This window comes from Limanda limanda, chromosome 5 (assembly GCF_963576545.1).
Source record: "Limanda limanda chromosome 5, fLimLim1.1, whole genome shotgun sequence".
NCBI classification, from domain to species: domain Eukaryota; kingdom Metazoa; phylum Chordata; class Actinopteri; order Pleuronectiformes; family Pleuronectidae; genus Limanda; species Limanda limanda.
In genome coordinates this window covers 164,806-192,146 of record NC_083640.1, presented here as the reverse complement: position 1 = coordinate 192,146, position 27,341 = coordinate 164,806, and the positions used below count along the sequence as shown (strand labels likewise).

General features: G+C 47.6%; 2 protein-coding genes across 3 annotated transcripts; both read right to left on the bottom strand.

The window, feature by feature from the left end:
• Positions 1-274: 274 nt before the first annotated feature.
• pomt1 (protein-O-mannosyltransferase 1) lies at positions 275-9,337 on the bottom strand. Of its 2 annotated transcripts, none has more exons than XM_061071012.1 (20): positions 9,293-9,337; positions 9,063-9,181; positions 8,865-8,971; positions 8,696-8,746; positions 8,216-8,362; positions 5,788-5,896; positions 4,801-4,860; positions 4,600-4,693; positions 4,339-4,494; positions 3,309-3,439; positions 3,131-3,226; positions 2,962-3,054; positions 2,661-2,757; positions 2,467-2,559; positions 2,244-2,364; positions 2,038-2,135; positions 1,737-1,850; positions 1,522-1,648; positions 910-1,087; positions 275-750 (listed from the first exon to the last, which is right to left on the bottom strand). In XM_061071012.1, the coding sequence occupies exons 2-20, from the start codon at positions 9,167-9,169 to the stop codon at positions 576-578; spliced, it is 2,154 nt and encodes a 717-aa protein (XP_060926995.1). In that variant the 5' UTR covers positions 9,170-9,181; positions 9,293-9,337; the 3' UTR covers positions 275-575. The 2 variants fall into 2 exon arrangements, with proteins under 2 accessions (XP_060926995.1, XP_060926993.1); XM_061071010.1 differs by having other exon boundaries at positions 9,063-9,178; positions 9,293-9,331.
• A 3,287-nt stretch (positions 9,338-12,624) lies between these two features.
• On the bottom strand, positions 12,625-26,845 carry dnm1b (dynamin 1b). The gene is made up of 23 exons (XM_061071506.1): positions 26,685-26,845; positions 25,743-25,816; positions 25,521-25,670; positions 25,220-25,423; positions 24,952-25,050; positions 24,393-24,553; positions 23,766-23,908; positions 22,637-22,772; positions 22,393-22,460; positions 21,974-22,112; positions 21,134-21,220; positions 20,281-20,351; positions 20,018-20,069; positions 19,916-19,927; positions 19,719-19,832; positions 19,447-19,556; positions 19,206-19,317; positions 19,069-19,080; positions 18,498-18,665; positions 16,844-16,930; positions 15,583-15,737; positions 15,338-15,508; positions 12,625-12,685 (listed from the first exon to the last, which is right to left on the bottom strand). Exons 1-23 carry the CDS (start codon positions 26,843-26,845, stop codon positions 12,625-12,627), a joined length of 2,547 nt encoding a protein of 848 aa, XP_060927489.1.
• Between the last annotated feature and the right edge of the window lie 496 nt (positions 26,846-27,341).

Genomic DNA, 27,341 nt, shown 5'->3' with positions numbered 1-27,341 from the left:
TAACCCAAAAACCTTGAATGAAGTCATACCTACTATTCCTTACCTTAAGACAAATCTCCAGGGCGGCTGAATTTTCTACAACAGATCAGTTAAAGCCCCTCCTTCAATGTGCTGTTACAGAATGTGTCACTAACTTATAGAACTTTGTAGTTTGTCTTTCTTAAATAAATACTTTCTTGATTCTTGTTGTTCTGTGTTTGTTCCTTAATGGTTGATGCACTTATTGTAAGTCGCTCTAGATAAAAGCATCAGCTCAATGATATGTAATGTCATATAATGAAGTCAGAAGTTTTTATTCAACACATGTCAATTATCACATTATTTTCACAGTGAGGGTTGAAGCTCCGCCTCCAACATGACACACCTGACCAGGTGCTTCTCCAGGTTCAGCTCAAGTCCACATGAGAGGAAACAGAGAAACCTGCATGTCCACCTGTCTCTAGCGCCGGCGGAACAGGATGTCCCACCTGTCTCTAGCGCCGGCGGTACAGGATGTCCCACCTGTCTCTAGCGCCGGCGGTACAGGATGTCCCACCTGTCTCTAGCGCCGGCGGTACAGGATGTCCCACCTGTCTCTAGCGCCGGCGGTACAGGATGTCCCAGCTGTCTCTCCACTTGAGTCCTTGCAGCTGAGTGGCTGAGAGCTCCGGGCTGCCGTAGGTCAGAGGGCAGAAGGTTCGATACGACAGGAAGACGCACAACAACACGGCTGAAGCAAATAAACACAGCGCCCGGCGGTGTGTCACATCGCTGCGGAGAGACAGAGGTCACTGTTAAAACTTCAGAAACTCATGTGACGTATGACACTGAGCTCATCACTTCTCTGGATCTGGAGCTCAAGTCTCTGATTGAACCGGCCGCTGGTCGTCACCACACTGAAGAATGATGAGCAACAATGCGTGTGTTTACCTGAGCAGGTTAGTGTGTGTGTGCTCCAGCAGGGCGGGGCACAGCAGGTACAGGTAGCAGAGGGCGGGCAGGTAGTGATACAGGAAGAGCGTCTTCTCCATCAGCAGGAAGGGAACAAAGTTCACCAACCAGCCGCCGACACACACACACCCCAGACACACAAACTGATCCCACACAGCTGGGACACGAGACGGACACGAGACGGACACACACACACACACACACACACACACACACACACACACACACACACACACACACACACACACACACACACACACACACACACACACACACACACACACACACACACACACACACACGCACACACACACACACACACACACACAGGCAGGCAGGTCAGAAAGACGTAGACAAGAGAATAAAGAAATAGACAAAAAAAAATGAAAGATTTAAAAGTTAAAATAAAAAATTAACATAAGAGTAATAAGGTTTATCAGCAGTTCAGAAGTAAACATGACCATAGCAGCAATTATTGAAACATTCTGGATGATGTTATACAGTCTAACAGTTGATATATATATACACACACGTCACAGGGACGCGTGTGTGTGTGTGTGTGTGTGTGTGTGTGTGTGTGTGTGTGCGTACATTCAGGGAGGTCTTTGAAGCCTCGCCTCCTCCTCAGCACGTAGATGGCTGCCAGCAGCTGATAGGCCAGCAGGCTGAAGTTAGCCACGCCCCATGACACTGGATTACCAATCAAATGGATCTGAGCCTGAAGTACACAATCAAATTAAAATACACTAATTTAATTCAAACACCATGTGTTGTCGTCGAAAGTAAAGTGTAGAATAGTTTGTTACGTTGGTGGAAGAGTGCAGCCAGTATGCGATGTTGGTTTCCATGGTGATCCACTCTAAGGGGCCGGAGCTGTATTTGTGTTCAGAGTCTTCCTGTTTCACTGTCAGCATCTTCCACTGTCATGACATCACAACGTGACATCATTACCCAGCTGTGGCGTTTACAGTGATTCATTAAGCTTTGTTGTCATTAGCAGGTTTCTGTCTGTAAACTTATGCAACGTTTGTTATTGTTCTTATGTTGCATAAACTTGCAAAAGGTGAAGAGTTGTGGTAATGAAGTAATGATGCGTAGGGTTATTACCTGTAGCTCTAAAAATTTCGCCCAAAAGGAAATTTTTCTGTCGACATCGATGTGAGTTGGAGAATGAAGCTCCGCCTCCCTCTCCTTCTGCTCCTGACCTACACTCACACACAACTTGTTAGTCTCTGACATGTTGGATTTAACTCAAAGTGCAGATGAGGTCACTAAAACACAACAAATCAAAAGGTCAGAAATCGGAGTCGTACTGGTTCCGTATCGATGTTCTTCCACCGTCCAGCCCAAACTGCCGCTGTGAAGTTTAAAGAGTTTCTCTGCTACGACCTCCAACTGAGCGAAGCCCCAGTCTGGAAGGGACACACCGCTCATCTACACACACACACACACACACACACACACACACACACTTATTATGTCCTTCTACGGTCGTTCCGCTAAGCTTTGTCATGTGTGGTCACTTCCTTTCCGCACCTTGAGCACAGCGGAGGTGTTGACGTGGACCAATCGAACCTCAGACAGGATGGTCTTCCACACCTCTGACTCCGCCTCCCTGTTGGAGATATCCTGAACACACACACACACACACACACACACACACACACACAGTATCCTGAGTCAGACCTCAGGTTGACTGTTGGTGATAACTCATCCGCAGCGCGACTCACCACTCTCCACAGGTTCTGCGTTGCCATGGAAGCATTGAAGTCGATGTAGCCGGACACTTCCTGAGCATGAGGACTCATGGGAGCTGCGACGTCGTGACTGAAACACATGAAACATGTTCTGATCCGTGTTTAAATGTTGGATCAGTCATCAGCTTTGAGTCACACAACAATACAGATTACAACCACACCGACTCCCCCCGAGTGGAGCAGTGTGTTAGCAGCAGTCTCTCAGATGTTGGTCGGTCCTCGAACGCATTACAACTGTCCGTCAAACAGAACAACCCTCAGGTGACCAGTTTACCTGTTGAGGAAGCGTGAGGTCATCCCGTGAACCAGCTGGATGACATCACCATGGCGGACAGGTCGAGGAGGACTGCCGACCACCAGGTCCTGTCTGACAGAAGGACCGGTGAGACCGATGAGACAGGGACCACATTTCCCAGCATGCCTCAGGTGAAAAGGTGACCTACCTGCTTGGATCTTTGACTACCCACCAGTTGTTAACGTCTTTGAAGGGATAGCAGGTGACCTGCTGCTGGTGGGAGCTGCCCCGCCCATTTTCATACCTGAAGAAACACACGGGTGAAAACTGATCAAACGCTCCCGACTCCCTGTGATTGGCTGATGGCCAGTGTGAGCTTACAGCACCTAATTGGGTAGTTGGCTTTGTGTGAGTGAAGCCAGCAGGGGATTGGCTGAGAGGCGGAGCTTCTTAAAGTGACTTGACTGCCATAAGCAACTTCAAGAGGTTGACCCTGAGTGATCCTGGAGAGGCCGCCCTAGAGATAGAATCAATACATCAATCAAAACATCAATCAAAACATCAATCAATACATCAATCATTACATCAATCAAAACATCAATCAACACATCAATCAAAACATCAATCAAAACATCAATCAATACATCAATCAAAACATCAATCAATACATCAATCATTACATCAATCAATACATCAATCAACACATCAATCAAAACATCAATCAATACATCGATCAATACATCGATCAAAACATTGATCAATACATCAATCAATACATTGATCAATACATCAATCAAAACATCAATCAATACATTGATCAATACATCAATCAATACATCAATCAAAACATCAATCAATACATTGATCAATACATCAATCAAAACATCAATCAATACATCAATCAATACATCAATCATTACATCAATCAATACATCAATCAATACATCAATCATTACATCAATCAATACATCGATCAATACATGAATCAAAACATCAATCAAAACATCAATCAAAACATCAATCAAAACATCAATCAATACATCAATCAAAACATCAATCAATACATCAATCAATACATCAATCATTACATCAATCAATACATCAATCAAAACATCAATCATTACATCAATCAATACATCAATCAATACATCAATCAATACATCAATCATTACATCAATCAATACATCAATCAAAACATCAATCAATACATTGATCAATACATCGATCAATACATCGATCAAAACATCAATCAATACATCAATCAAAACATCGATCAATACATCGATCAATACATCAACTGTTGGTGTCATGTTATTTCTAACTCGTTTGTCTCTGTCTCTGTGTGCGTGCCCGCATGCGTGCGTGCGTGTGTGCGTGTGTGTGTGTGTGTGTGTGTGTGTGTGTGTGTGTGTGTACCTGCAGACTGGCCTGGAAGGCAGAGCTCATCTGTTGGTCATGTGGTCCACTGCGGTTCAGGAGACTCAGGTGAACATAGAACCAAAACACGTAGAGCAGGACAGGAACCACGAGCAGACACACAAACCTACAAACACACTGCACACACACACTGAGCTAAACGTACACAAACAAACAAGCACACACAAACGTATTGTCAATAATCATAGACCTGTCCCTCCTAGAGTTTTAAAGTCACACACACATTCAACCTGGACTCACATGATTGACACTCCGGTCTCCAATCAGCTTCCAGGTGTGAAGAGAGGCCACCCCCAGCAGCAGCAAGTATGAGAACACACCCATGTACTTCACCCTGACAGACACACACATGTTATCACACACACATGTACTTCACCCTGACAGACACACACATGTACTTCACCCTGAAACACACACATGTCTCACAGTTCAGATTCTCACCCGACAGCTGCAGAGCAGGAAGCTCCAGAGACCAGAAGCCAACTGAACCTGGACCAGGAGCTGAGGAGGTGACAAGAGGAGACGGAAGGGGACGGGAGGAGACAGGAGGAGACAAGAGGGGACAGGAGGAGACAAGAGGAGACGGGAGGAGACGGGAGGAGACAAGAGGAGACAGGAGGAGACAAGATGAGACAGGAGGGGGTGAAAGGAGACGGGAGGAAACAGCAGGAGACGGGAGGAGCCAAGAGGAGATGGGAGGAGACAGGAGGAGACAAGAGGGGACAGGAGGAGACAAGAGGAGACAAGAGGAGACGGGAGGAGACGGGAGGAGACGGGAGGAGACGGGAGGAGATGGGAGGAGACAAGAGGGGACAGGAGGAGACAAGAGGGGACAGGAGGAGACAAGAGGAGACGGGAGGAGACGGGAGGAGACGGGAGGAGACAAGAGGAGACAGGAGGGGACGGGAGGAGACAAGAGGAGACGGGAGGAGACGGGAGGAGACGGGAGGAGACAGGAGGAGACAAGAGGGGACAGGAGGAGACAAGAGGGGACAGGAGGAGACAAGAGGAGACGGGAGGAGACGGGAGGAGACGGGAGGAGACAAGAGGAGACAGGAGGAGACGGGAGGAGACAAGAGGAGACGGGAGGAGACAAGAGGAGACGGGAGGAGACGGGAGTAGACAGGAGGAGACGGGAGGAGACAAGAAGAGACGGGAGGAGACAAGAGGAGACAGGAGGAGACAAGATGAGACAGTAGGGGATGAAAGGAGACGGGAGGAAACAGCAGGAGACGGGAGGAGACAAGATGAGACAGGAGGAGACGGGAGGAGCCAAGAGGAGATGGGAGGGGACGGGAGGAGACAAGATGAGACGGGAGTGAACGGGAAGACATGTGAGGTGCAGTTAATTCTTCATGTCCCAGAATCAAAAATGAGTCACCACATGCCTGAGGTCATCCAGAGGTCAAAGGTCAGAGGTGATCTTACCTACTGGGAGAGTTGTGGAAACGCAGGTAGGAGAAGAAGGCCAACAACAGGAAGAAGATGAGAACAGACTCCAGCAGCATGAAACGTGATTGGACAATAAGCGAGTTCTCTGAAAAACAGCAGACATCAAACTGATCATTGTGTAGGGCGGGGGGGCGAAGTGTCCTTGGGCAAGATACTGAACCCTGAAATGTCCCCTCATGGATAAAAGCGTCTGCCAAATGACATGAAATGTAAAGTAATTCAAGGTAGAGAGCCTGAACGCCTCACACTGTATTGAGAGCCTGAACGCCTCACACTATATTGAGAGCCTGAACGCCTCAAACTGTATTGAGAGCCTGAACGCCTCACACTGTATTGTGATCCTGAACGCCTCACATTGTATTTAGAGCCTGAACGCCTCACACTGTATTGTGATCCTGAACGCCTCACACTGTAGTGTGATCCTGAACGCCTCACACTGTAGTTAGAGCCTGAACGCCTCACACTGTCGTAAGAGCCTGAACGCCTCACACTGTATTGAGAGCCTGAACGCCTCACACTGTAGTAAGAGCCTGAACGCCTCACACTGTATTGAGAGCCTGAATGCCTCACACTGTAGTAAGAGCCTGAACGCCTCACACTGTAGTTAGAGCCTGAACGCCTCACACTGTATTTAGAGCCTGAACGCCTCACACTGTATTAAGAGCCTGAACGCCTCACACTGTATTGTGATCCTGAATGCCTCACACTGTATTTAGAGCCTGAACGCCTCACACTGTAGTAAGAGCCTGAACGCCTCACACTGTAGTAAGAGCCTGAACGCCTCACACTGTATTGAGAGCCTGAACGCCTCACACTGTAGTAAGAGCCTGAACGCCTCACACTGTAGTTAGAGCCTGAACGCCTCACACTGTAGTTAGAGCCTGAACGCCTCACACTGTATTTAGAGCCTGAACGCCTCACACTGTATTGAGAGCCTGAACGCCTCACACTGTAGTTAGAGCCTGAACGCCTCACACTGTATTTAGAGCCTGAACGCCTCACACTGTATTAAGAGCCTGAACGCCTCACACTGTAGTTAGAGCCTGAACGCCTTACACTGTAGTAAGAGCCTGAACGCCTCACACTGTATTGAGAGCCTGAACGCCTCACACTGTATTGAGAGCCTGAACGCCTCAAACTGTAGTAAGAGCCTGAACGCTTCACACTGTATTGAGAGCCTGAACGCCTCACACTGTAGTTAGAGCCTGAACGCCTCACACTTTTGTTAGAGCCTGAACGCCTTACACTGTAGTAAGAGCCTGAACGCCTCACACTGTATTGAGAGCCTGAACGCCTCACACTGTATTGAGCGCCTGAACGCCTCAAACTGTAGTTAGAGCCTGAACGCCTCACACTGTATTGAGAGCCTGAACGCCTCACACTGTATTGTGATCCTGAACGCCTCACACTGTAGTGTGAGCCTGAACGCCTCACACTGTAGTAAGAGCCTGAACGCCTCACACTGTATTGAGAGCCTGAACGCCTCACACTGTAGTAAGAGCCTGAACGCCTCATACTGTAGTTAGAGCCTGAACGCCTCACACTGTAGTTAGAGCCTGAAGGCCTCACACTGTAGTTAGAGCCTGAAGGCCTCACACTGTAGTAAGAGCGTGAACGCCTCACACTGTAGTTAGAGCCTGAACGCCTCACACTGTAGTTAGAGCCTGAACGCCTCACACTGTAGTTAGAGCCTGAACGCCTCACACTGTAAGAGCCTGAACGCCTCACACTGTAGTTAGAGCCTGAACGCCTCACACTGTAGTTAGAGCCTGAAGGCCTCACACTGTAGTTAGAGCCTGAACGCCTCACACTGTATTGAGAGCCTGAACGCCTCACACTGTATTGAGAGCCTGAACGCCTCACACTGTAGTTAGAGCCTGAAGACCTCACACTGTAGTTAGAGCCTGAACGCCTCACACTGTATTGAGAGCCTGAACGCCTCACACTGTATTGAGAGCCTGAACGCCACACACTGTAGTTATAGAACAGCGACTGCGACAGCGACTGCGTCTGCGTCTTTTCACGCAGTTGCATCGACGGACTTGTTTTGGTTTATGCTTCCCCAAGGGTTGCGCGTTTGCAAAGCAATTCCCCGCCAGACCACTAGGCGGAGTAAGGTGTTTTGTCGATGACAACCTTAGAGACGCCTTCTTTGTGTGTGGCAGTCATCGTGGACTGTTTATTTACATCGCCACGGCGACTCCTCAGAGCCTTTTTCTGGCGGACAGCCTTGCTGTGATTGGTGTGATGGTCGTGAGGCTTGCGTAGCTTTGTCGTATAGTTAGAAAAATTGGGGCTCTTGTGTGTCTTGCGTGCTTGCTTGCCTGCGTAAAATCCGACTTTAAATCGGCCTTAAGAGCTCCAGTCAGTCAGGTGATGAGTTGGTGTTGTCATGACGACTCACCCAGCAGCAGCAGCAGCGCAGCTCCCAGAGCCGACAGGTGAGAGAAGTTCAGCTCCAGCGTCAGCAGGTAAACCAATGGAACACAGAGCGCTCCACACAGAGCGGGCAGCAGCCGCAGACTCCACACACTCACACTGCTGGGATACTCTGTGACACAAAACACACACCCCCACAGTCTTTGACCGGATTTAAACACTCAACTGGTTTAATGACAGAACATCTAGATTCAAGTAGTTTGAATCAAAGAAGAACCGGGTTTCAACCAGTTTAAAACAGATTTCAAATATATCTAAGAAGTTGGCTAACACTGGTTTTCAAAAACTATTTTTAACCAAAGAAACCAGAAATCTGGTTGAACTGGTTTGACACCTGGTTTTCCATTGTCGCCTGAGTTAAACAAGTTTAAAGGAAAACATGAACTAGTGTTAATGAGTTTACACAGGAGATAAACTGGTTTAAACCAGAAACAGAAGTTTATACCTGCTCCAATTCTGTTCCACACGAAGTTTCCATCAAATCCTCCGAGGTAGGCTGCAGTTTACAAACACACACACACACACACACACACACAGTCATGACATGTGCACAGTAACAACAGAGACGATGTATCGAGCAGGCTGCATCAGAAATGGTTGTCATGGTTACTGACCTCCGAGGGCCAGGATCATGTGACCGAGGGGCGGTCCGCTGTCATCGATGAAGAAAACTCTCTTCATGTAGAGAGACACAAACTGACCATAGTACACCTCATCAAACCTGAACACACACAGACACACACAGACACACACAGTCACACACAGTCACACGCCTGTCGGGCTGCACAGGTGAAGGAAACGAGCGCACTCACACCACCGCGCCGGGGTAGCTCAGCTGACTGAGTCTGGACCAGAGGGACCAGAGCGAGACCAGGACCAGCACCACGTCCACCTGGGCCGTCACCACCAGGGGCAGCATCACCGACACCTGCTGGACGACAGGAGAAGTTCACCACACAACTCCTGCGTGTGTACACGCGTGGAGATGTGTGTTTGTAAAGGTTAGCATCATGCTAACTGTTAGCTACAACTGAAACTCAACTGGGTCGTCGTCGTTACAGGTCCGATTCTGACGGTGTCTCCGGCGCTCGATTGGTTCTGTCTGTGACGTCAGCAGCTCCATGGTGTTCGATTGGTTCTGTCTGTGACGTCAGCAGCTCCATGGTGTTCGATTGGTTCTGTCTGGATCAGAAGTTGTGTCCCTGTGGACATGGATGAAGACACGTTAGTTTGAAAGGTCTGGAATCGATTTAAGAGGGATTTGAGGATGTTTGTCTGACTGATTTGAAAATATGAATTTTGTTCTGAATAACGGATATTTTGTGGGAAGCTGTCACCAAGGATAAAGCTTTTTTCAACATAAATCCACATTTAACTGAACTTAGAGTTATTCAACATCCTCTCATTCCTATCCTATCATGTTATTACAGTTTAGCCAACGCTTAAAAGATTCATGAGACAAAAAATCTAACAAAACACAGTCACCGCAAAAAGAAAAAGGTAAACCTTTATTTATTGTCAACTTTAATGCATTGACAATTAAAGGGATAGTTCACATAAAAATGAAAAAAAAAAATATGATCTCCTCACCACTATGATGGGGGGGGGGTGAAGTGTTTGGGTCCTCTTAACACTTTTGGGGATGCAGGGGAAAACACAGTTACAGCCCATTGAAGTAAATGGTGATCGCTTCTTTAAACATAAAAAAAAACAATAAACATAAAAAAAAAACAAAAAAAAAACAATAAACTGAAAAAAACATAAAACACCTCCATACGGCATTTTGTTATCTTTTTTCACATGTGGTCGCCATGTACTTCGATTGTGTTGGATTCTGCTGAAATGCTGTTTACCCCTGAAACTCGAAAAGTGTGCCCCCGCCCCCCCCCCCCCCCCCCCCCCCGAACCCGAGTGGCTTCTCAGCAGCAGATAAACTCATCTCCCTAAAACACATATCTCTCTGTTTAATAGTAGGCAACACTATAGTTGTAAAAAAGCATGTTTATAGTTTTCAACCTACTCTTCAGGGATCAAATTACATAAAGGTCAGCAGGAACCTTTCAAACCACTGAATTACATCCAAATGATCCAAACCAGTGCACTGCTGGGGGTAGAGGACCTTTTGAAAAGCTACGGACTACTCCTTTAATGTAGTAAAGTCCAGTTAGACTCTATCATTCAGTGTATGGGCAACATAGTGTTTTTATACCTTCTTATAAATTAATTCCTTCTAAAGTTATGTTAATCTCATCGTTTTATCTCATTACTATGTAATTAATCTGGTTCATATAACCATGTTATGTATGTATAGTAAGACTAGTTAATAAAAACTAATGGATACTCAACGTTAGCACATTGTCAGACTATGACAATAAACCATGCCTGCATAATGTAACAAAGTTGTCTTTCATGTTGGGCCCTTGTGCTAACTGCTAGCTGCTAGCTGCTAACAGCTAGCTGCTCACATGTCATCAACTCGCATTTCTACACTTTCTCTATATTTTTGTAAATACATTATTTAAATCAAGTACACAAGAACATGGGGATAACACAGTTGACAGGCAATTAATCCACTATTTGTGCAAACAATGTAGAGTATGAGTAGAAATTCATCTAACTGAATTCAACATTCCATTCAGAAAGGAAGTGATATTATTTGGTGTTGGACATTTGACCTAGTTATGGGTTAATAGGTTGGAGGTTTTGACCCCCTGACAGACAGACCGGTGAGAGAGAGACAGGTACAGGTGTGGACCTTAGGGAGGTTACAAACTATGTGACAGACAGGTGTGAAATGGTCCTCACATTGTACATCTATGATTGAAATGGTCCCCACTGAGATACAAGTACGAGTACACACACAGACATGGACACACACAGTGACGTGTGTTTTCAGTGAATCTCACAAAAAACCTCGACACTTTTCGTCCTCATTCACACAAACTTTATTCATGTCAACATGTGTGTTGATCACATGACACTGATACACAACACAGCACCACATACTGTAACACACACACACACATTTAAAACATCTGTGTATTATGTCCTCACACATATTTGAATTAATACAATACAGAGTGAATCTCCACAACAAGAGTGAGAGTGAGCCTGAGCTGCGTTCAACACTTATTCATACACAACATTAAAATCATTGGACGGAGCTGAGCATGCTGAACACGACGACAATATATAAATAAATCACAACACGTTGAGGTCAAAGGTGAAAGTGTGAGACCAACATCTGAACATCTCCTGAATTCATTCATCAAACATCAATATAAAATATGATTCATCTGAATGAAGTAACACTGAAGTTAAACACTTCATTTGAACATTTTATGAATACATGTTCTCTGGAAATAAAGTAAACAAGCTGCTTTGTAAACTCTGCTTGTTCATGTTCACTCAATTTAAACCAGTTTGAACCAGTGTGAAGCAGCTAGAACCAGTTAGAACCAGTTTGCACCAGTTTGAACCAGTGTGAAGCAGTTAGAACCAGTTTGCACCAGTTTGAACCAGTGTGAAGCAGTTAGAACCAGTTAGAACCAGTGTGAAGCAGCTAGAACCAGTTAGAACCAGTTTGCACCAGTGTGAAGCAGTTAGAACTAGTGTGAACCAGTTAGAACCAGTGTGAAACAGTTTGAACCAGTTGCACCAGTTTGAACCAGTGTGAAGCAGTTAGAACTAGTTTGAACCAGTGTGAACCAGTTTGCACCAGTTTGAACCAGTGTGAAGCAGTTAGAACTAGTTTGAACCAGTGTGAACCAGTTTGCACCAGTTTGAACCAGTGTGAAGCAGTCAGAACTAGTGGGAGGGGGCAAACATAAAGAGAAATATCAGAGATTACAGTTTATTCAAGGATTTCTGGTTACAGTGAAAAATAGCTAACAATGCTAACACCAATATATTTTAACAAGCTATTGACAACAGCAGAATGAATAAATAAATAAATAAATATGGTTACTGTACACTGTAAACAAAAGTTGCCACGGAATTAATCTCTTTTGAGATTAATACAGGACTGTAAATAAAAACTAATCGTATAAACTCCAGGACATGATGCAGACTGCTAGCTAACATGCTAACAGGTTAACAAGCCTAAACATTCAGGGAGGAGTGAGACATCTTTTCTTCTGCACATCTCTGGAGTCGTCAACAGAACGATCACATGACTCTGACAGTTTAATTTGACAGTTGCAGACAGACAGGCTGCTGACCTGTCTCACCCTCCTGACAGCAGACAGACATATTTAAACACTAAATATTGCAGTAGTACTCTGCTGATCATTTGCTTTATATTGATCATGTGCTGATAATCAATATCATTATCACTGGAAGGTTCCACAGCAGCAACATGACGTGTGGACACTTTTAACCTTCCAAAGACGACTGGGGGCTCTCTCCGTGGGCGGGGCTACTCTTACTGGGACGACTGTGAACACAAAGACAGAAAACAACAACAAAGAAAGACAAAAGAAAAGAGGGCAAGAGTAAATCGACTGGTGCTTGAACCAGTGAGAACCAGTAACATTCAAACTTTAAAAACTTGTAGTCTGGATAGATACAAATAGATTATTTTTATGCTGATGAAACTAAACTGTACATGACCACAGCTTCAAATACAACCACACCCCCCATGCCTGCTGACAGCTGATTGGCTGGCTCTGTGATGTCATAAAGAGAGTTCAGGATATGAGTGGGGGGGTGTCTGTCCTGTCTGAAAACACGTGGAGACTTGTCCCTCAGGTGTGAGCTGTTAACAAACTGTCCAGAAGGTGAAATGTTGTCTCTGACTCAGAGAGGGCGGGACCATTATGGAACATAAGAAAACTATCAATACACATCTGTTGTGAGGTGGCAGCAGTAGAAACCATAACAAAATGATCTTGTGGTTATCAGTAAAAACATGTTGGTTCCATCTCGATTGATTTTAACCAGTGACTCCCACTGGAGACAGTTGGAACTTGCTGCATCCAACTGGGACAAGTAGAAATCTGGAGTGAGAGGAAACCTGTTTGAATTTACTGGAAGGAGGAGGACCCAGCAGGCATGTGTTGGGACCAGATAGAACCCACAGAGACCAGTACATCCAGGAACCAGTGGAACCAGTGGAACCAGTGGAACTAGTGGAACCAGGAACCAGTGGAACCAGTGGAACCAGGAACCAGTACAACCAGGAACCAGTGGAACCAGTGGAACCAGTGGAACCAGGAACCAGTGGAACCAGTGGAACCAGTGGAACCGGTGGAACTGGTGGAACCAGGAACCAGGAACCAGTGGAACCAGTGGAACCGGTGGAACTGGTGGAACCAGGAACCAGGAACCAGTGGAACCAGTGGAACCAGGAACCAGGAACCAGTGGAACCAGTGGAACCAGTGGAACTAGTGGAACCAGGAACCAGTGGAACCAGTGGAACCAGGAACCAGTACAACCAGGAACCAGTGGAACCAGTGGAACCAGTGGAACCAGTGGAACCAGGAACCAGTGGAACCAGTGGAACCAGTGGAACCGGTGGAACTGGTGGAACCAGGAACCAGTGGAACCAGTGGAACCGGTGGAACTGGTGGAACCAGGAACCAGTGGAACCAGTGGAACTAGTGGAACCAGGAACCAGTGGAACCAGTGGAACCAGTGGAACCGGTGGAACTGGTGGAACCAGGAACCAGGAACCAGGAACCAGGAACCAGTGGAACCAGTGGAACCAGTGGAACCGGTGGAACTGGTGGAACCAGTGGAACCAGTGGAACCGGTGGAACTGGTGGAACCAGGAACCAGGAACCAGTGGAACCAGTGGAACCGGTGGAACCGGTGGAACTGGTGGAACCAGGAACCAGGAACCAGTGGAACCAGTGGAACCAGTGGAACCAGGAACCAGGAACCAGTGGAACTAGTGGAACCAGTGGAACCAGGAACCAGGAACCAGTGGAACCAGTGGAACCAGTGGAACCAGTGGAACCAGGAACCAGTGGAACCAGTGGAACCAGTGGAACCAGGAACCAGTGGAACTAGTGGAACCAGTGGAACCAGTGGAACCGGTGGAACTGGTGGAACCAGGAACCAGGAACCAGTGGAACCAGTGGAACCAGTGGAAACAGTGGAACCAGGAACCAGGAACCAGTGGAACCAGTGGAACCAGTGGAACCAGGAACCAGTGGAACCAGTGGAACTAGTGGAACCAGGAACCAGTGGAACCAGTGGAACCAGTGGAATCGGTGGAACTGGTGGAACCAGGAACCAGTGGAACCAGTGGAACCAGTGGAACCGGTGGAACTGGTGGAACCAGGAACCAGGAACCAGTGGAACCAGTGGAACCAGTGGAACCAGGAACCAGGAACCAGTGGAACTAGTGGAACCAGTGGAACCAGGAACCAGGAACCAGGAACCAGTGGAACCAGTGGAACCAGGAACCAGTGGAACCAGTGGAACCAGTGGAACCAGGAACCAGGAACCAGGAACCAGTGGAACTAGTGGAACCAGTGGAACCAGGAACCAGGAACCAGGAACCAGTGGAACCAGTGGAACCAGGAACCAGTGGAACCAGGAACCAGTGGAACCAGGAACCAGTGGAACTAGTGGAACCAGTCCAAAACTTCTTAAACTACAACAATGTGAACCTGACACCAGTTTGCACCAGTTTAGCTGCCGTGAAAGACTTTGTGTGTGAGTGTGTGTGGGCGGAGTCTGAGACTGGTCTGGAGAAGCATGATGGAGATGCAGGAGGCCTCCGACTGGACACAACAACAAACAACAACAACAACAACAACAACAACAGAGAGACAGACAGACAGTCAGTAACAGGGTGATGGACAGAAATCTAATTGAACACAGTTGGTGAGACACAGTGACATCACAGAACGCTGACGTACCATTGGTGGATTCCTCACTGGTCACTGATAGAGATTCTGAAAAATAACCATATATGGTCAATATGAGGGGGCGGGGCTACCTGCTCTGATACTGACACACCTGAGACTCTTCTTCATGGTGGTACTATTAGACAGACAGACAGGTACAGACAGGATCACACAGACAGACATGTCTCCAGGTGGATTCTGTTTTTCATCAGTGAGAGTGTGTGATTACCTGGGGACTCCAGGTGGGGGCGCTCTGTTGGGCCTGGAGGGGACAGAAGGCGGAGTTCCAGGTTCAGGTGACACCACGGGACGACATGGGGGTCCAGGGGGGCCGCGGCTGCCGGGACGAAGAGGTCCAGGAGCTGCCCGTCTCTGGGGGGTGGGGCTGGACATAGGGGACCTGCAGGGACGGACGGACTCAGTGACACTGAACACTGCAGAACCCGTGGAGCAGCTGACCTGTTGCTAGGTTACCTGCGTCCAGAGGGCATCCCCGTCACTTGCAGCCAGGAGTCGTCGACAGGTGGAGGCATCGCCGTGGTGATGGTGGTGGTGCTGAGGTCACCGATGATGTTCAGGCCTTCACGCAGGGCGTGGTACATCCTCAACATCTCATCCCGGTGCTGAGCCTGGGCGAGAGAGAGAGAGAGACAGAGAGACAGAGAGAGAGAGAGAGAGAGAGAGAGACACAGAGAGACACAGAGAGAGACAGAGAGACAAAGAGAGACAGAGAGAGAGAGAGAGAGAGAGAGAGAGAGAGAGAGAGAGAGAGAGAGAGAGAGAGAGAGAGAGAGAGAGAGAGAGAGAGAGACACAGAGAAGCACAGAGAGAGACACAGAGAGACAGAGAGAGACAGAGAGAGAGAGAGAGAGAGAGAGAGAGAGAGACAGAGAGACACAGAGAGACACCGAGAGACAGAGACGGAGAGAGACAGAGAGACACAGAGAGACAGAGAGACACAGAGACGGAGAGAGACAGAGAGACACAGAGAGACAGAGAGACACAGAGAGACAGAGAGAGAGAGAGACAGAGAGACACAGAGAGACACACAGAGAGACACAGAGAGACACAGAGAGACAGAGAGACAGAGAGACAGAGAGACAGAGAGACAGAGAGAGAGACAGAGAGACAGAGAGAGAGACAGAGAGAGACAGAGAGAGACACAGAGAGACACAGAGAGATAGAGGGACACAGAGAGACACAGAGAGACACAGAGAGACAGAGAGAGACACAGAGAGACACAGAGAGACAGAGAGACACAGAGAGACACAGAGAGAGACACAGAGAGAGACACAGAGAGACAGAGAGACAGAGAGACAGAGAGACAGAGACAGAGAGACAGAGAGAGACACAGAGAGACAGAGAGACACAGAGAGAGACACAGAGAGACAGAGACAGAGAGACACAGAGAGAGACAGAGAGACACAGAGAGACAGAGACAGAGAGACACAGAGAGACAGAGACAGAGAGACACAGAGAGACACAGAGAGACAGAGACAGAGAGACACAGAGAGTTATTACATCGATTGACCTCCATCACCATGACGACGACTTTTAATCTGAAGTAAAGAAGAAACATGACATCCCTCCCTCCCTCCCTCCCTCCCTCCCTCCCTCCCTCCCTCCCTCCCTCCCTCCCTCCCTCCCTCCCTCCCTCCCTCCCTCCCCCTCACCCTCTCTCTCTCTCCCCCTCCCTCCCTCTCCCTCCCTCCCTCCCTCCCTCCATGTGTCTCACCTGTTCCTGTGACTCCTCCATCAGAGAGTTCTGGTCTCCACAGGAGTAAAGTTGAGCGAGCAGGTCGGCGTGAATGAACTCCTTTGTCTGAGGAGCGGAGAGGTCACATGACAGGTTACCTTACTTCAGGTGTGAGAGGTCACATGACAGGTCACCTTACTTCAGGTGTGAGAGGTCACATGACAGGTCACCTTACTTCAGGTGTGAGAGGTCACATGACAGGTCACCTTACTTCAGGTGTGAGAGGTCACATGACAGGTCACCTTACTTCAGGTGTGAGAGGTCACATGACAGGTCACCTTACTTCAGGTGTGAGAGGTCACATGACAGGTCACCTTACTTCAGGTGTGAGAGGTCACATGACAGGTCACCTTACTTCAGGTGTGAGAGGTCACATGACAGGTCACCTTACTTCAGGTGTGAGAGGTCACATGACAGGTCACCTTACTTCAGGTGTGAGAGGTCACATGACAGGTTACCTTACTTCAGGTGTGAGAGGTCACATGACAGGTCACCTTACTTCAGGTGTGAGAGGTCACATGACAGGTCACCTTACTTCAGGTGTGAGAGGTCACATGACAGGTCACCTTACTTCAGGTGTGTAAGTGTACATTTCTGTGGAAGTTCAGGTTCACGTCTGTTGACGGGAACCTGCAGGAAAGGAACTGCCGGGAATTGACGTGAAGTTCCAGTTTTCGGCATTTTTACAATCCTAAGAAGCAGTTGACCCCCCCGTCCTAGGTCCTATTTAAACTTCCTGAGCTTTGCAGCTGCGTGTCTGTGTCTCTTTCCTTGTGACTCTCCGAGTCTCTGAGTCCCAAACATTTGTCCTCCCAAACTACAGAAGGAAACTCACATGTCCACGGCATACTAAGCTGCTCATAATTTGGACCTTATTTGTCCTATTGTTGTTATTAAACTTTCTCAGTATTCCATTAAAACCCTCAACACAATAAGTGCAATTGAACTATGAACTTAACACCAGAAAGAGTAAACTGGTCCTCAGTCACACACTCATTCCATATGAATGTAAAGTACAATTTAAAACTGTTATAAAGAACATTTGTGAAGTCACGTCACGTCAGTCGGTAACTTCAACACGTCGAGGGCTCGTCCAATCACAGCCTCAGGAGTGAAGCGTCTGTGTGTGTGAGTGTTTGAGTGTGTGTGTGTGTGTGTGACTGTGTGTGTGTGAGTGTTTGAGTGTGTGTGTGTGTGTGTGAGTGTGAGTGAGTGTGTGAGTGTGTGTGAGTGTGTGAGTGTGTGAGTGTGTGAGTGTGTGAGTGTGTGAGTGAGTGTGTGAGTGTGTGAGTGTGTGAGTGTGTGAGTGAGTGTGTGAGTGTGTGAGTGTGTGAGTGTGTGTGTGTGAGTGTGTGAGTGTGTGAGTGAGTGAGTGAGTGAGTGAGTGAGTGTGTGAGTGTGTGTGTGTGAGTGTGTGAGTGTGACTGTGAGTGTGTGAGTGAGTGAGTGAGTGAGTGAGTGAGTGAGTGAGTGAGTGAGTGTGTGAGTGTGACTGTGTGTGTGTGACTGTGAGTGTGTGAGTGAGTGAGTGAGTGAGTGAGTGAGTGAGTGAGTGAGTGAGTGTGTGAGTGTGACTGTGTGTGTGTGACTGTGAGTGTGTGAGTGAGTGTGTGAGTGAGTGTGTGAGTCTTACGTTGTTGACCATCAGGTGCATGATGGTCTTGGGGATCAGGTCTCTGACGGTGCGGTGGATGATTGACAGGTACGAGTCCACCAGGTTCCTGACGATCTCCACCTGTCGCTCCAGCTGAGGATCCAGACTGTGGATCTGTCCGTCACCACTCGACTCCTCCCCCTCCACCTGAAGAAACATGGCTGCTGGTCACGTGACCTCGAGACACGCATGACACTGAGTGTCGACCATCAGATCGTCAGCCGGTCACTGAGAATCTTCAGAGGTTAACTGCTGACGTCAAATGAGGTCATAGGTCAGATGATAAAGGTCAGGGGTCAGATGATGGAGGTCAGATGTTAGGGGTCAGATGATGGAGGTCAGATGTTAGGGGTCAGATGATGGAGGTTAGGGGTCAGATGATGGAGGTCAGGGGTCAGATGTTAGGGGTCAGATGATGGAGGTCAGGGGTCAGATGTTAGGGGTCAGATGATGGAGGTCAGGGGTCAGATGTTAGGGGTCAGATGATGGAGGTCAGGGGTCAGATGTTAGGGGTCAGATGATAGGGACAGGAACAAGAAAACGTTCTCACCTTTTCTTTGTCCTGCAGGGGGCGAAATGAAGCAGAACATTAACACGAGTCAGGAACAACATCCACTGTGGTCAATGATGAGGAAATGATGATGTCATCAGCAGGATGAGGATGATGTCATGACGATGAGGTCGTACCACGCTGCGTTCAGGGTACACTCCAGCTCTCAGGAAAGACGCCTTCCAGCTGTCCACCTCCTCCGGAGCCTCACTGGCCAGTTCCAGCTGACGATAATCTTTATACACGTTCCTGTGACAGTTATGATGTCACTCGTTACATCTGCATCCACAGTGACCAGCAGTCGTTCTCCGAGAACCAGAGGAACCGACTTCCAACCATCATGCTTATCAGTCATTGATTGAGAACCAAGACACAGACCTTTGTTCAGTGTTGAACAGAGCAAAGATGTGTTTGCTGGACATGAAGCTTTTCTCGATGTCCTTCAGTTTCAGGTTGTCCACAGGCAGCATGTACTTCTTCTCCTTCTCCTGCAGGCGGAGACAACAGAGGGGGAACAGAGTCTTGTCAGAACAGCCGGAGCCACGCGACGCTGACGCTAACACAGCTTCAAGTCTTCAAGGATTAACATGGTTAGTGAACTTGATGCTGAGTTGATGATAAACATGGAGGACATGTTGAGTGAGTGTCACCTCGTCGTCTTTGTACCACGACAGCGTCTCGGCCGTCAGGACGAACCAGTACTCTTTAGCTCCGCCCTTCATGATGCTGATGTTGTTGATGGTGAGCCAACCTTTACGGATCACCTGCAAACACCAGGTGATGTCATCATCATCAGTCATGTGACCACTGATCAATCAGCTTCGAGCACACACACACACACACTCACCATGGTCTCCTCCTGGTTGCCATGGCAGCAGAGGATAGAAAGAGAGAAAGAAATGAGAATGAGGACACACACCCCCCCCCCCGGGGTAATCTGTAAACTCACCTGGTTTCCTGCTGCTTTCTTCTTGTTCATCTGGCTGCTCTTCTGTTGAGCACTGACACACACACACACACACACACACACACAAAACACACACACACACACACACACACACACACACACACACACACACACACACACACACACACACACACACACACACACACAGTAACCGGTTCAATCCTACATCTGATTGGCAGGGTGGGCACTAACCATGGTAACCCCCCCCCCACCGGCTCCCCCTGCAGGTGAACTCAGGTTCTTACTTTGCGAAGCCGATGAAATCTTCGTGGTTTGTGTTCATGTACGCCAACTCGATGTCAATGAGCAGCATCACCTGAGGACACAGACACACACACAAACCAGACACACACACAAACCAGACACACACACACACACACAAACCAGACACACACACACACAAACAAGACACACACACACAAACCAGACACACACAAACACACACAGCTGACTGCATTACTACTACAACGTTAGTGGGAAAGGTTCTCTGGATTTAATCTCTAATCTTCAGACTCGAGATGAATCAGTTACAGATCTGAACATATGGTCCAACTCTGTTCAACAACCTCATTTCCCACCAGCTGATTTTAACAACAATAACTCCGGATGAGAATGGACCAGAACAGTCACTGAAAATAATGTAGCATCTCGGATCAAAATTTGTAAAATTATACAGTAAATGTATATTTTCGTTATAATCTTTCAGTCAGTAGAAATAAATCCTGAGGAGAAACATTTTGGGTTGTTTTGTGTCTGTATAGGCTATAAAACTCACTTTAACTTTTGATACTTAAGTACATTTCAACACCAGATACTTTTGATACTTAAGTACATTTAATATGAGCTACCTTAAGTCTTTGACTCAATTTTCTGACGTGTGACTTTCACTTTCAGGTAAGATATCTGTACTTTTACTCAAGTATAACTTTCAGGTACTTATACACCACTGAGTAATAACAGTTGAGCAATGAATCATGGGATATGTCGGGCCGGGAAGGATCCACCCGGTGGTCAGGCTGGGAAGGACACATTCAGAATGCAGCCTCCGAAGGAAGAAGCTGAACGGGACGCAGCTGGTGAGCGTGTCATGTGACTGACCTGCTCTTTAGTGCGACTCTCTCGGTCTCTGATGTGCTGAGTGACGATTCTCTCCATCTCCTCTCTGAGCATCGGATACTGAGCCAACTGAAACACACAGAGGTCAGAGGTCAGAGACTGAACCACACAGGGACTGTGACGTTAAACCAACCACAATTAAAAACTTTTTTTAAACCAGGCTTTTATTTTGACAGTCATGTAGTAGCAGTACTATTAGCATCCGCAGTAATATTCTCAGTGGCATTAGCATTCAGGTAGCATTAGCATCCGCAGTAATATTCTCAGTGGCATTAGCATTCAGGTAGCATTAGCATCCGCAGTAATATTCTCAGTGGCATTAGCATTCAGGTAGCATTAGCATCCGCAGTAATATTCTCAGTGGCATTAGCATTCAGGTAGCATTAGCATCCGCAGTAATATTCTCAGTGGCATTAGCATTCAGGTAGCATTAGCATCAGCAGTTATATTCTCAGTGGCATTAGCATTCAGGTAGCATTAACATCCGCAGTAATATTCTCAGTGGCATTAGCATTCAGGTAGCATTAGCATCCGCAGTAATATTCTCAGTGGCATTAGCATTCAGGTAGCATTAGCATCCGCAGTAATATTCTCAGTGGCATTAGCATTCAGGTAGCATTAGCATCCGCAGTAATATTCTCAGTGGCATTAGCATTCAGGTAGCATTAGCATCAGCAGTTATATTCTCAGTGGCATTAGCATTCAGGTAGCATTAGCATCAGCAGTTATATTCTCAGTGGCATTAGCATTCAGGTAGCATTAGCATCAGCAGTTATATTCTCAGTGGCATTAGCATTCAGGTAGCATTAGCATCAGCGGTACCTTCTGAGTGCACTGCCTGACCGTGTTCACCAGTTCACTGATCACCATGTCCACACACTTGTGACACGGCGCTTTGATCTGAGCGATCTGACGCTTCACAATCGTCTCGAACGCCATGTCAGGTGTGAACAGACCCGTCCTGCACAGAGAGACACGAGGGACGGTTACACACAGGTACACACACAGGTACACACACAGGTACACACACACAGGTACACACACAGGTACACACACAGGTACACACACACAGGTACACACACAGGTACACACACACAGGTACACACACAGGTACACACACACAGGTACACACACAGGTACACACACAGGTACACACACACAGGTACACACACAGGTACACACACAGGTACACACACACAGGTACACACACACAGGTACACACAACGGGACTTTAAACTCACCTGATTCCATGGATGTTCTTGATGGCGTAGCTGATCTCTTTACGGAGAGTCTTCTCATCACCCTCCAACTGCACACACACACACACACACACACACACACACACACACACACACACACACACACACACACACGTGTGGATGGATTGTAACTGATACTTTGTTAAACCAACATGTCTGATGTGTGTGTGTGTGTGTACATGTGTCTGTGTGTGTCTGTATGTGTGTGTGTGTGTGTGTGCTGTACCTTGACCAGTTCGAATGGGAAGCGTTCGTGAAACACTCGGTTGATCTTGGCTCCTCCCGACAGTTCACAGGTGTCGACCTGATCTCCAGATCCTTCGATCCGCTTCTCAAAGTCCACAGCAAACTGCTGCACCATCCTGACACACACACACACACACACACACACACACACACACACACACACACACACACACACACACATCATACCAGTTCATGTTGATAGTTGTCATATGAAAATTATGTGAATAAATGTGTAATTGTTGTGTAATTGTTGTGTATCAGTGTGTGTGTATTAGTTGTATATCAGTGTGTGTGTATTAGTGTGTATTAGTTGTGTATTGCTGTGCAGGAGACGGATCTGTGGCACTACACTCACCAGCTCCTATAGGCCCCCCCCCGCCATCAACTGAGCAATTTAAGCAGCCTCCAAAAAACATCGCATCTCATTTTAAATCTGCTAAAATACCCAAAAATAAAAACATCAACATACAAATTTACTCTTGTTCACTTGCAGAAATGTTGATAATTTACATTCCCCTAAAGACTCGTCTCCCAGTTTTATACAAGTCTTACATGTTCAGGATTTCTTACATCTACTAATATTCTCGGTATCACTGAAGCTTGTCTGAGAGCAGAGCCCCTGCGTTCAGGGTGAGAAACCCCGTTTGTCAGGCAGAGGTGGGAGTCAAGGTCAGATTCAAAGACCGTTGCTCTTTCTTCTGCCCGATTATGACTGGATCTGCATTATTGAGGATTTTAATATTAATATATGTTGATGCTCTTGCAGCAGAATTTCTTTACATCTTAGTCTTTTCATTTTATTTTACACCCAACTGGGCTTACCCATGAAAAGGGCCCAACTCTGGATCGACAGCAGGGATTCATCACAACTCATGATCTTCTCCTTCTCCCACCGAAACTAAACCGGCCCCCACTCCCTCTCTCATTATGAATCCAACAACAGCTAATATTCATCTGAGTTCTCATCCCTCTCTTGTTAACTGTATTATTTATTTATTATTATAAGTTTGTGTTAAGGTGTATTACAGTGTCCTTGTGTTTGTATTACAGTGTACTTGTGTGTGTATTACTGTGTACTTGTGTGTGTATTACTGTGTACTTGTACTGACTGCAGCAGGGCTTTGGTCTTGCGGCTCGGGTCGTCGGGTCTGAAGCTCTTGTACTCGTCCACCTCCTTCTCGATGGACAGCAGCTGACTCTGCAGTTTGCTGCGTAACCCTGGCAACGTGTCCCTTATGTGGTTGGTTAGTTGCTATGGGTAACGGACAAGGTTTATTGTTATTAAAGAGGAAATGTAACTTCTTGTCAAAGAGAAGGACTGTACCATGTGGTTCTGACCCAGGTTCAGGGTCAGACGTTTAGAGGTCAAGGTTTTCGGACATTTATAAATAAACACTTTAAACATGAAGTTACAAACTGGTTCTTCTCATGTAGTGAATCCTGTTGTGTTGTTGTGTTGTTGTGTTCAGTTACATCAGCACCTGTGTGTTTCCTGGGAGAGGATCCTCACATGGGACTGAGCTTTATTCACTGATCACTAAGTTTCTGTTTGACTCGTGTTGAGTGACAAACTGGGAATCGTGATTATGAGACAAATGAGATGTGAATTTGATAGAGGACCTGTTGGACATCTTTAGAGGACATTCTGAGAGCATTTCGTTCCTCAGAGGAAGTCTGTAGAGGGACAGACAGCGAGAAGACAACTGATGACCATGAATGGTGAGTTCCTGTGTCACCTGGTTGAGGATCTTCTGAAGGTAGGCGGTGCCCATGCGCTCAGCCAGGTGTCGATAGGACGGGTGAGACAGGAAGAACTTCCTCTCAGCCTGCAGAGCTGCAACGATGTCCTTCTTCCCATCGATGTCCTTCTGACTGCGATTCACAACCCCAACGTAACCTGACACAGTCAGAGTTATCAGTTGCTAGGGTTACCTGCCAAACATTTATACACCGGGAACCTAAGTGTTTTTCTTTCTGTTCCTTGTATCCACTTCTTTATACAGTAATGATGTCACTTACATCATATGGTGATCAATGATTGGTTGATCTCAATAAGCTAAAGATCCTGTCTCTAATCTTATTGGTTGGACAATGTGAATGTATTAGGAAAATATTCCATCATTTTAAGACTTCATTCTTCGGAGTCATCTGTAGATTTGCTGCCTGCAGCTGAGGCTCATTAGAACGTCAGCAGGTCTAATTATAACCACTGACACGCAGGGTTATTGCAGATGTGAACAGGTACCAGAGAACCAATCAGAAAGCAGGACTCTTTGTGATGTCATGTGTTTGTACCTCTGCGGAGCGGCAGCAGTTTGTTCTCCAGAATATCTCTGGCATCGGTTCCTTCATCCATCAGATCCAGTTTGGTGATGACACCGATGGTCCTGAGACCTGAACACACACACTTCAAAATGCATTCATTTCAACACAAGTACAAACACTTTATACGACAACAAGACCTGCACCTCTTACAGAGCAGCAACACGCAGGGGCCAAAGGATATCTGGGGCCCCTGTGTAAAGGATGTAGAAAGTGGATGGTGGTTTTGGCGAAGTCTGACCTTGCGGGTCGACTTCCTTGGCGATCTTCAGCGCATCAGAGTTGGCGAGATCAGAGTTGGCGGGAGAAACTGCCAATAGGAGGCAGTTGTCTTTGGTGACAAACTGCATGAGCATGTCTCTGATCTGGTGCTCGATGTCCGCCGGCTGGTCCCCGACCGGGACCTTCGTCATCCCGGGGAGATCCACCAGAGTCAGGTTCAACACTGAGGACAGGAAGAAGACAAGGTGCTCAACACAGACTGCTCATTGGTCTGTGGGTTGGTGTCAGACTGCGAGTGGGGGGGTGTCTCAGGGCGTCACCGTTGGGGGAGTAGACTCTCAGGTTGATGGGGACGGGACTGATTCCCTTGTTGTGTCCTGTCACTCGATCCGTTTCAGCTTCGATCTCTTGACGAACTTCATCAAAGTCTGTGAACTTCTTTCCTTTGCAGTGCAGGAACTCAGCAAACTCTGAGTCAAACAACAAGCGCAGGTCGTCACATCACAGGCCAACAAGACCCGTCTGTCTGCTGCGTGTCTCACCTGTCGGGCAGTTGATGAGCTGCAGCACCAGGGGGCGCCGGGTCACGATACCGGAACCACGAGGGAGGAAGTCTCTGAGGGGGGAGGAGGAGAGTTTAGTTTCAGGGCTGGAGACGGATTCATCATCTCATTGGATGAAGACTCAGTGGCTTCAGCTCTTTGAGGAGAAACCGTCTCCAGCAGGTCCTGGACCAGGACAGACCGACAGACAGACAGACAGACAGACAGACAGACAGACAGACAGACAGACAGACAGACAGACAGACAGACAGACAGACAGACAGACAGACAGACAGACAGACAGACAGACAGACAGACAGACAGACAGACAGACTGTTAGAGAGACAGACAGACAGACAGACAGACAGACAGACAGACAGACAGACAGACAGACAGACAGACAGACAGACAGACAGACAGACAGACAGACAGACAGACAGACAGACAGACAGACAGACAGACAGACAGACAGACAGACAGACAGACAGACTGTTAGAGAGACAGACAGACAGACAGACAGACAGACAGACAGACAGACAGACAGACAGACAGACAGACAGACAGACAGACAGACAGACAGACAGACAGACAGACAGACAGACAGACAGACAGACAGACAGACAGACAGACAGACAGACAGACTGTTAGAGAGACAGACAGACAGACAGACAGACAGACAGACAGACAGACAGACAGACAGACAGACAGACAGACAGACAGACAGACAGACAGACAGACAGACAGACAGACAGACAGACAGACAGACAGACAGACAGACAGACAGACTGTTAGAGAGACAGACAGACAGACAGACAGACAGACAGACAGACAGACAGACAGACAGACAGACAGACAGACAGACAGACAGACAGACAGACAGACAGACAGACAGACAGACAGACAGACAGACAGACAGACAGACAGGCAGACAGGTGCACTCACTTGCCCACAAAGTTCTCCAGCACTGAGCTCTTTCCTGCACTTTGTCCTCCAACGACTCCGATCTGCGGAAGATCGAGAGTCGCGTTCTGACCGATGGACGAGAAGGAATCCTGGAGTCTGTTGACTAGAGGGATGAGCTCCTCCATCCCCCGGTTCCCCATCACTGCAGACAGACAGGTGGTGGAGGGGAGACAGGCAGGAGACAGAGAGAGAGAGGGAGAGAGAGAGAGACAGGCAGGAGACAGAGAGAGAGAGAGAGAGAGAGACAGGCAGAGAGAGGGAGAGAGAGAGACAGGCAGGGCAGGGAGGAGAGAGAGAGAGAGGGAGAGAGAGAGAGAGAGAGACAGGCAGGGCAGAGAGAGAGAGAGAGAGAGAGAGAGAGAGAGAGAGAGAGCGACAGGCAGGAGACAGAGAGGAAGAGAGAGAGAGAAAGAGAGAGAGAGAGAGAGACAGGCAGGGCAGGGAGGAGAGCGAGAGAGAGAGAGAGACAGGCAGGGCAGAGAGAAAGAGAGAGAGAGACAGTCAGGGCAGAGAGAGAGAGAGAGAGAGAGAGACAGGCAGGGCAGGGAGGAGAGCGAGAGAGAGGCAGGGCAGGGAGGAGAGAGAGAGAGGGAGAGAGAGAGACAGGGAGGCAGCTGATGGAGGATCAGACAGACA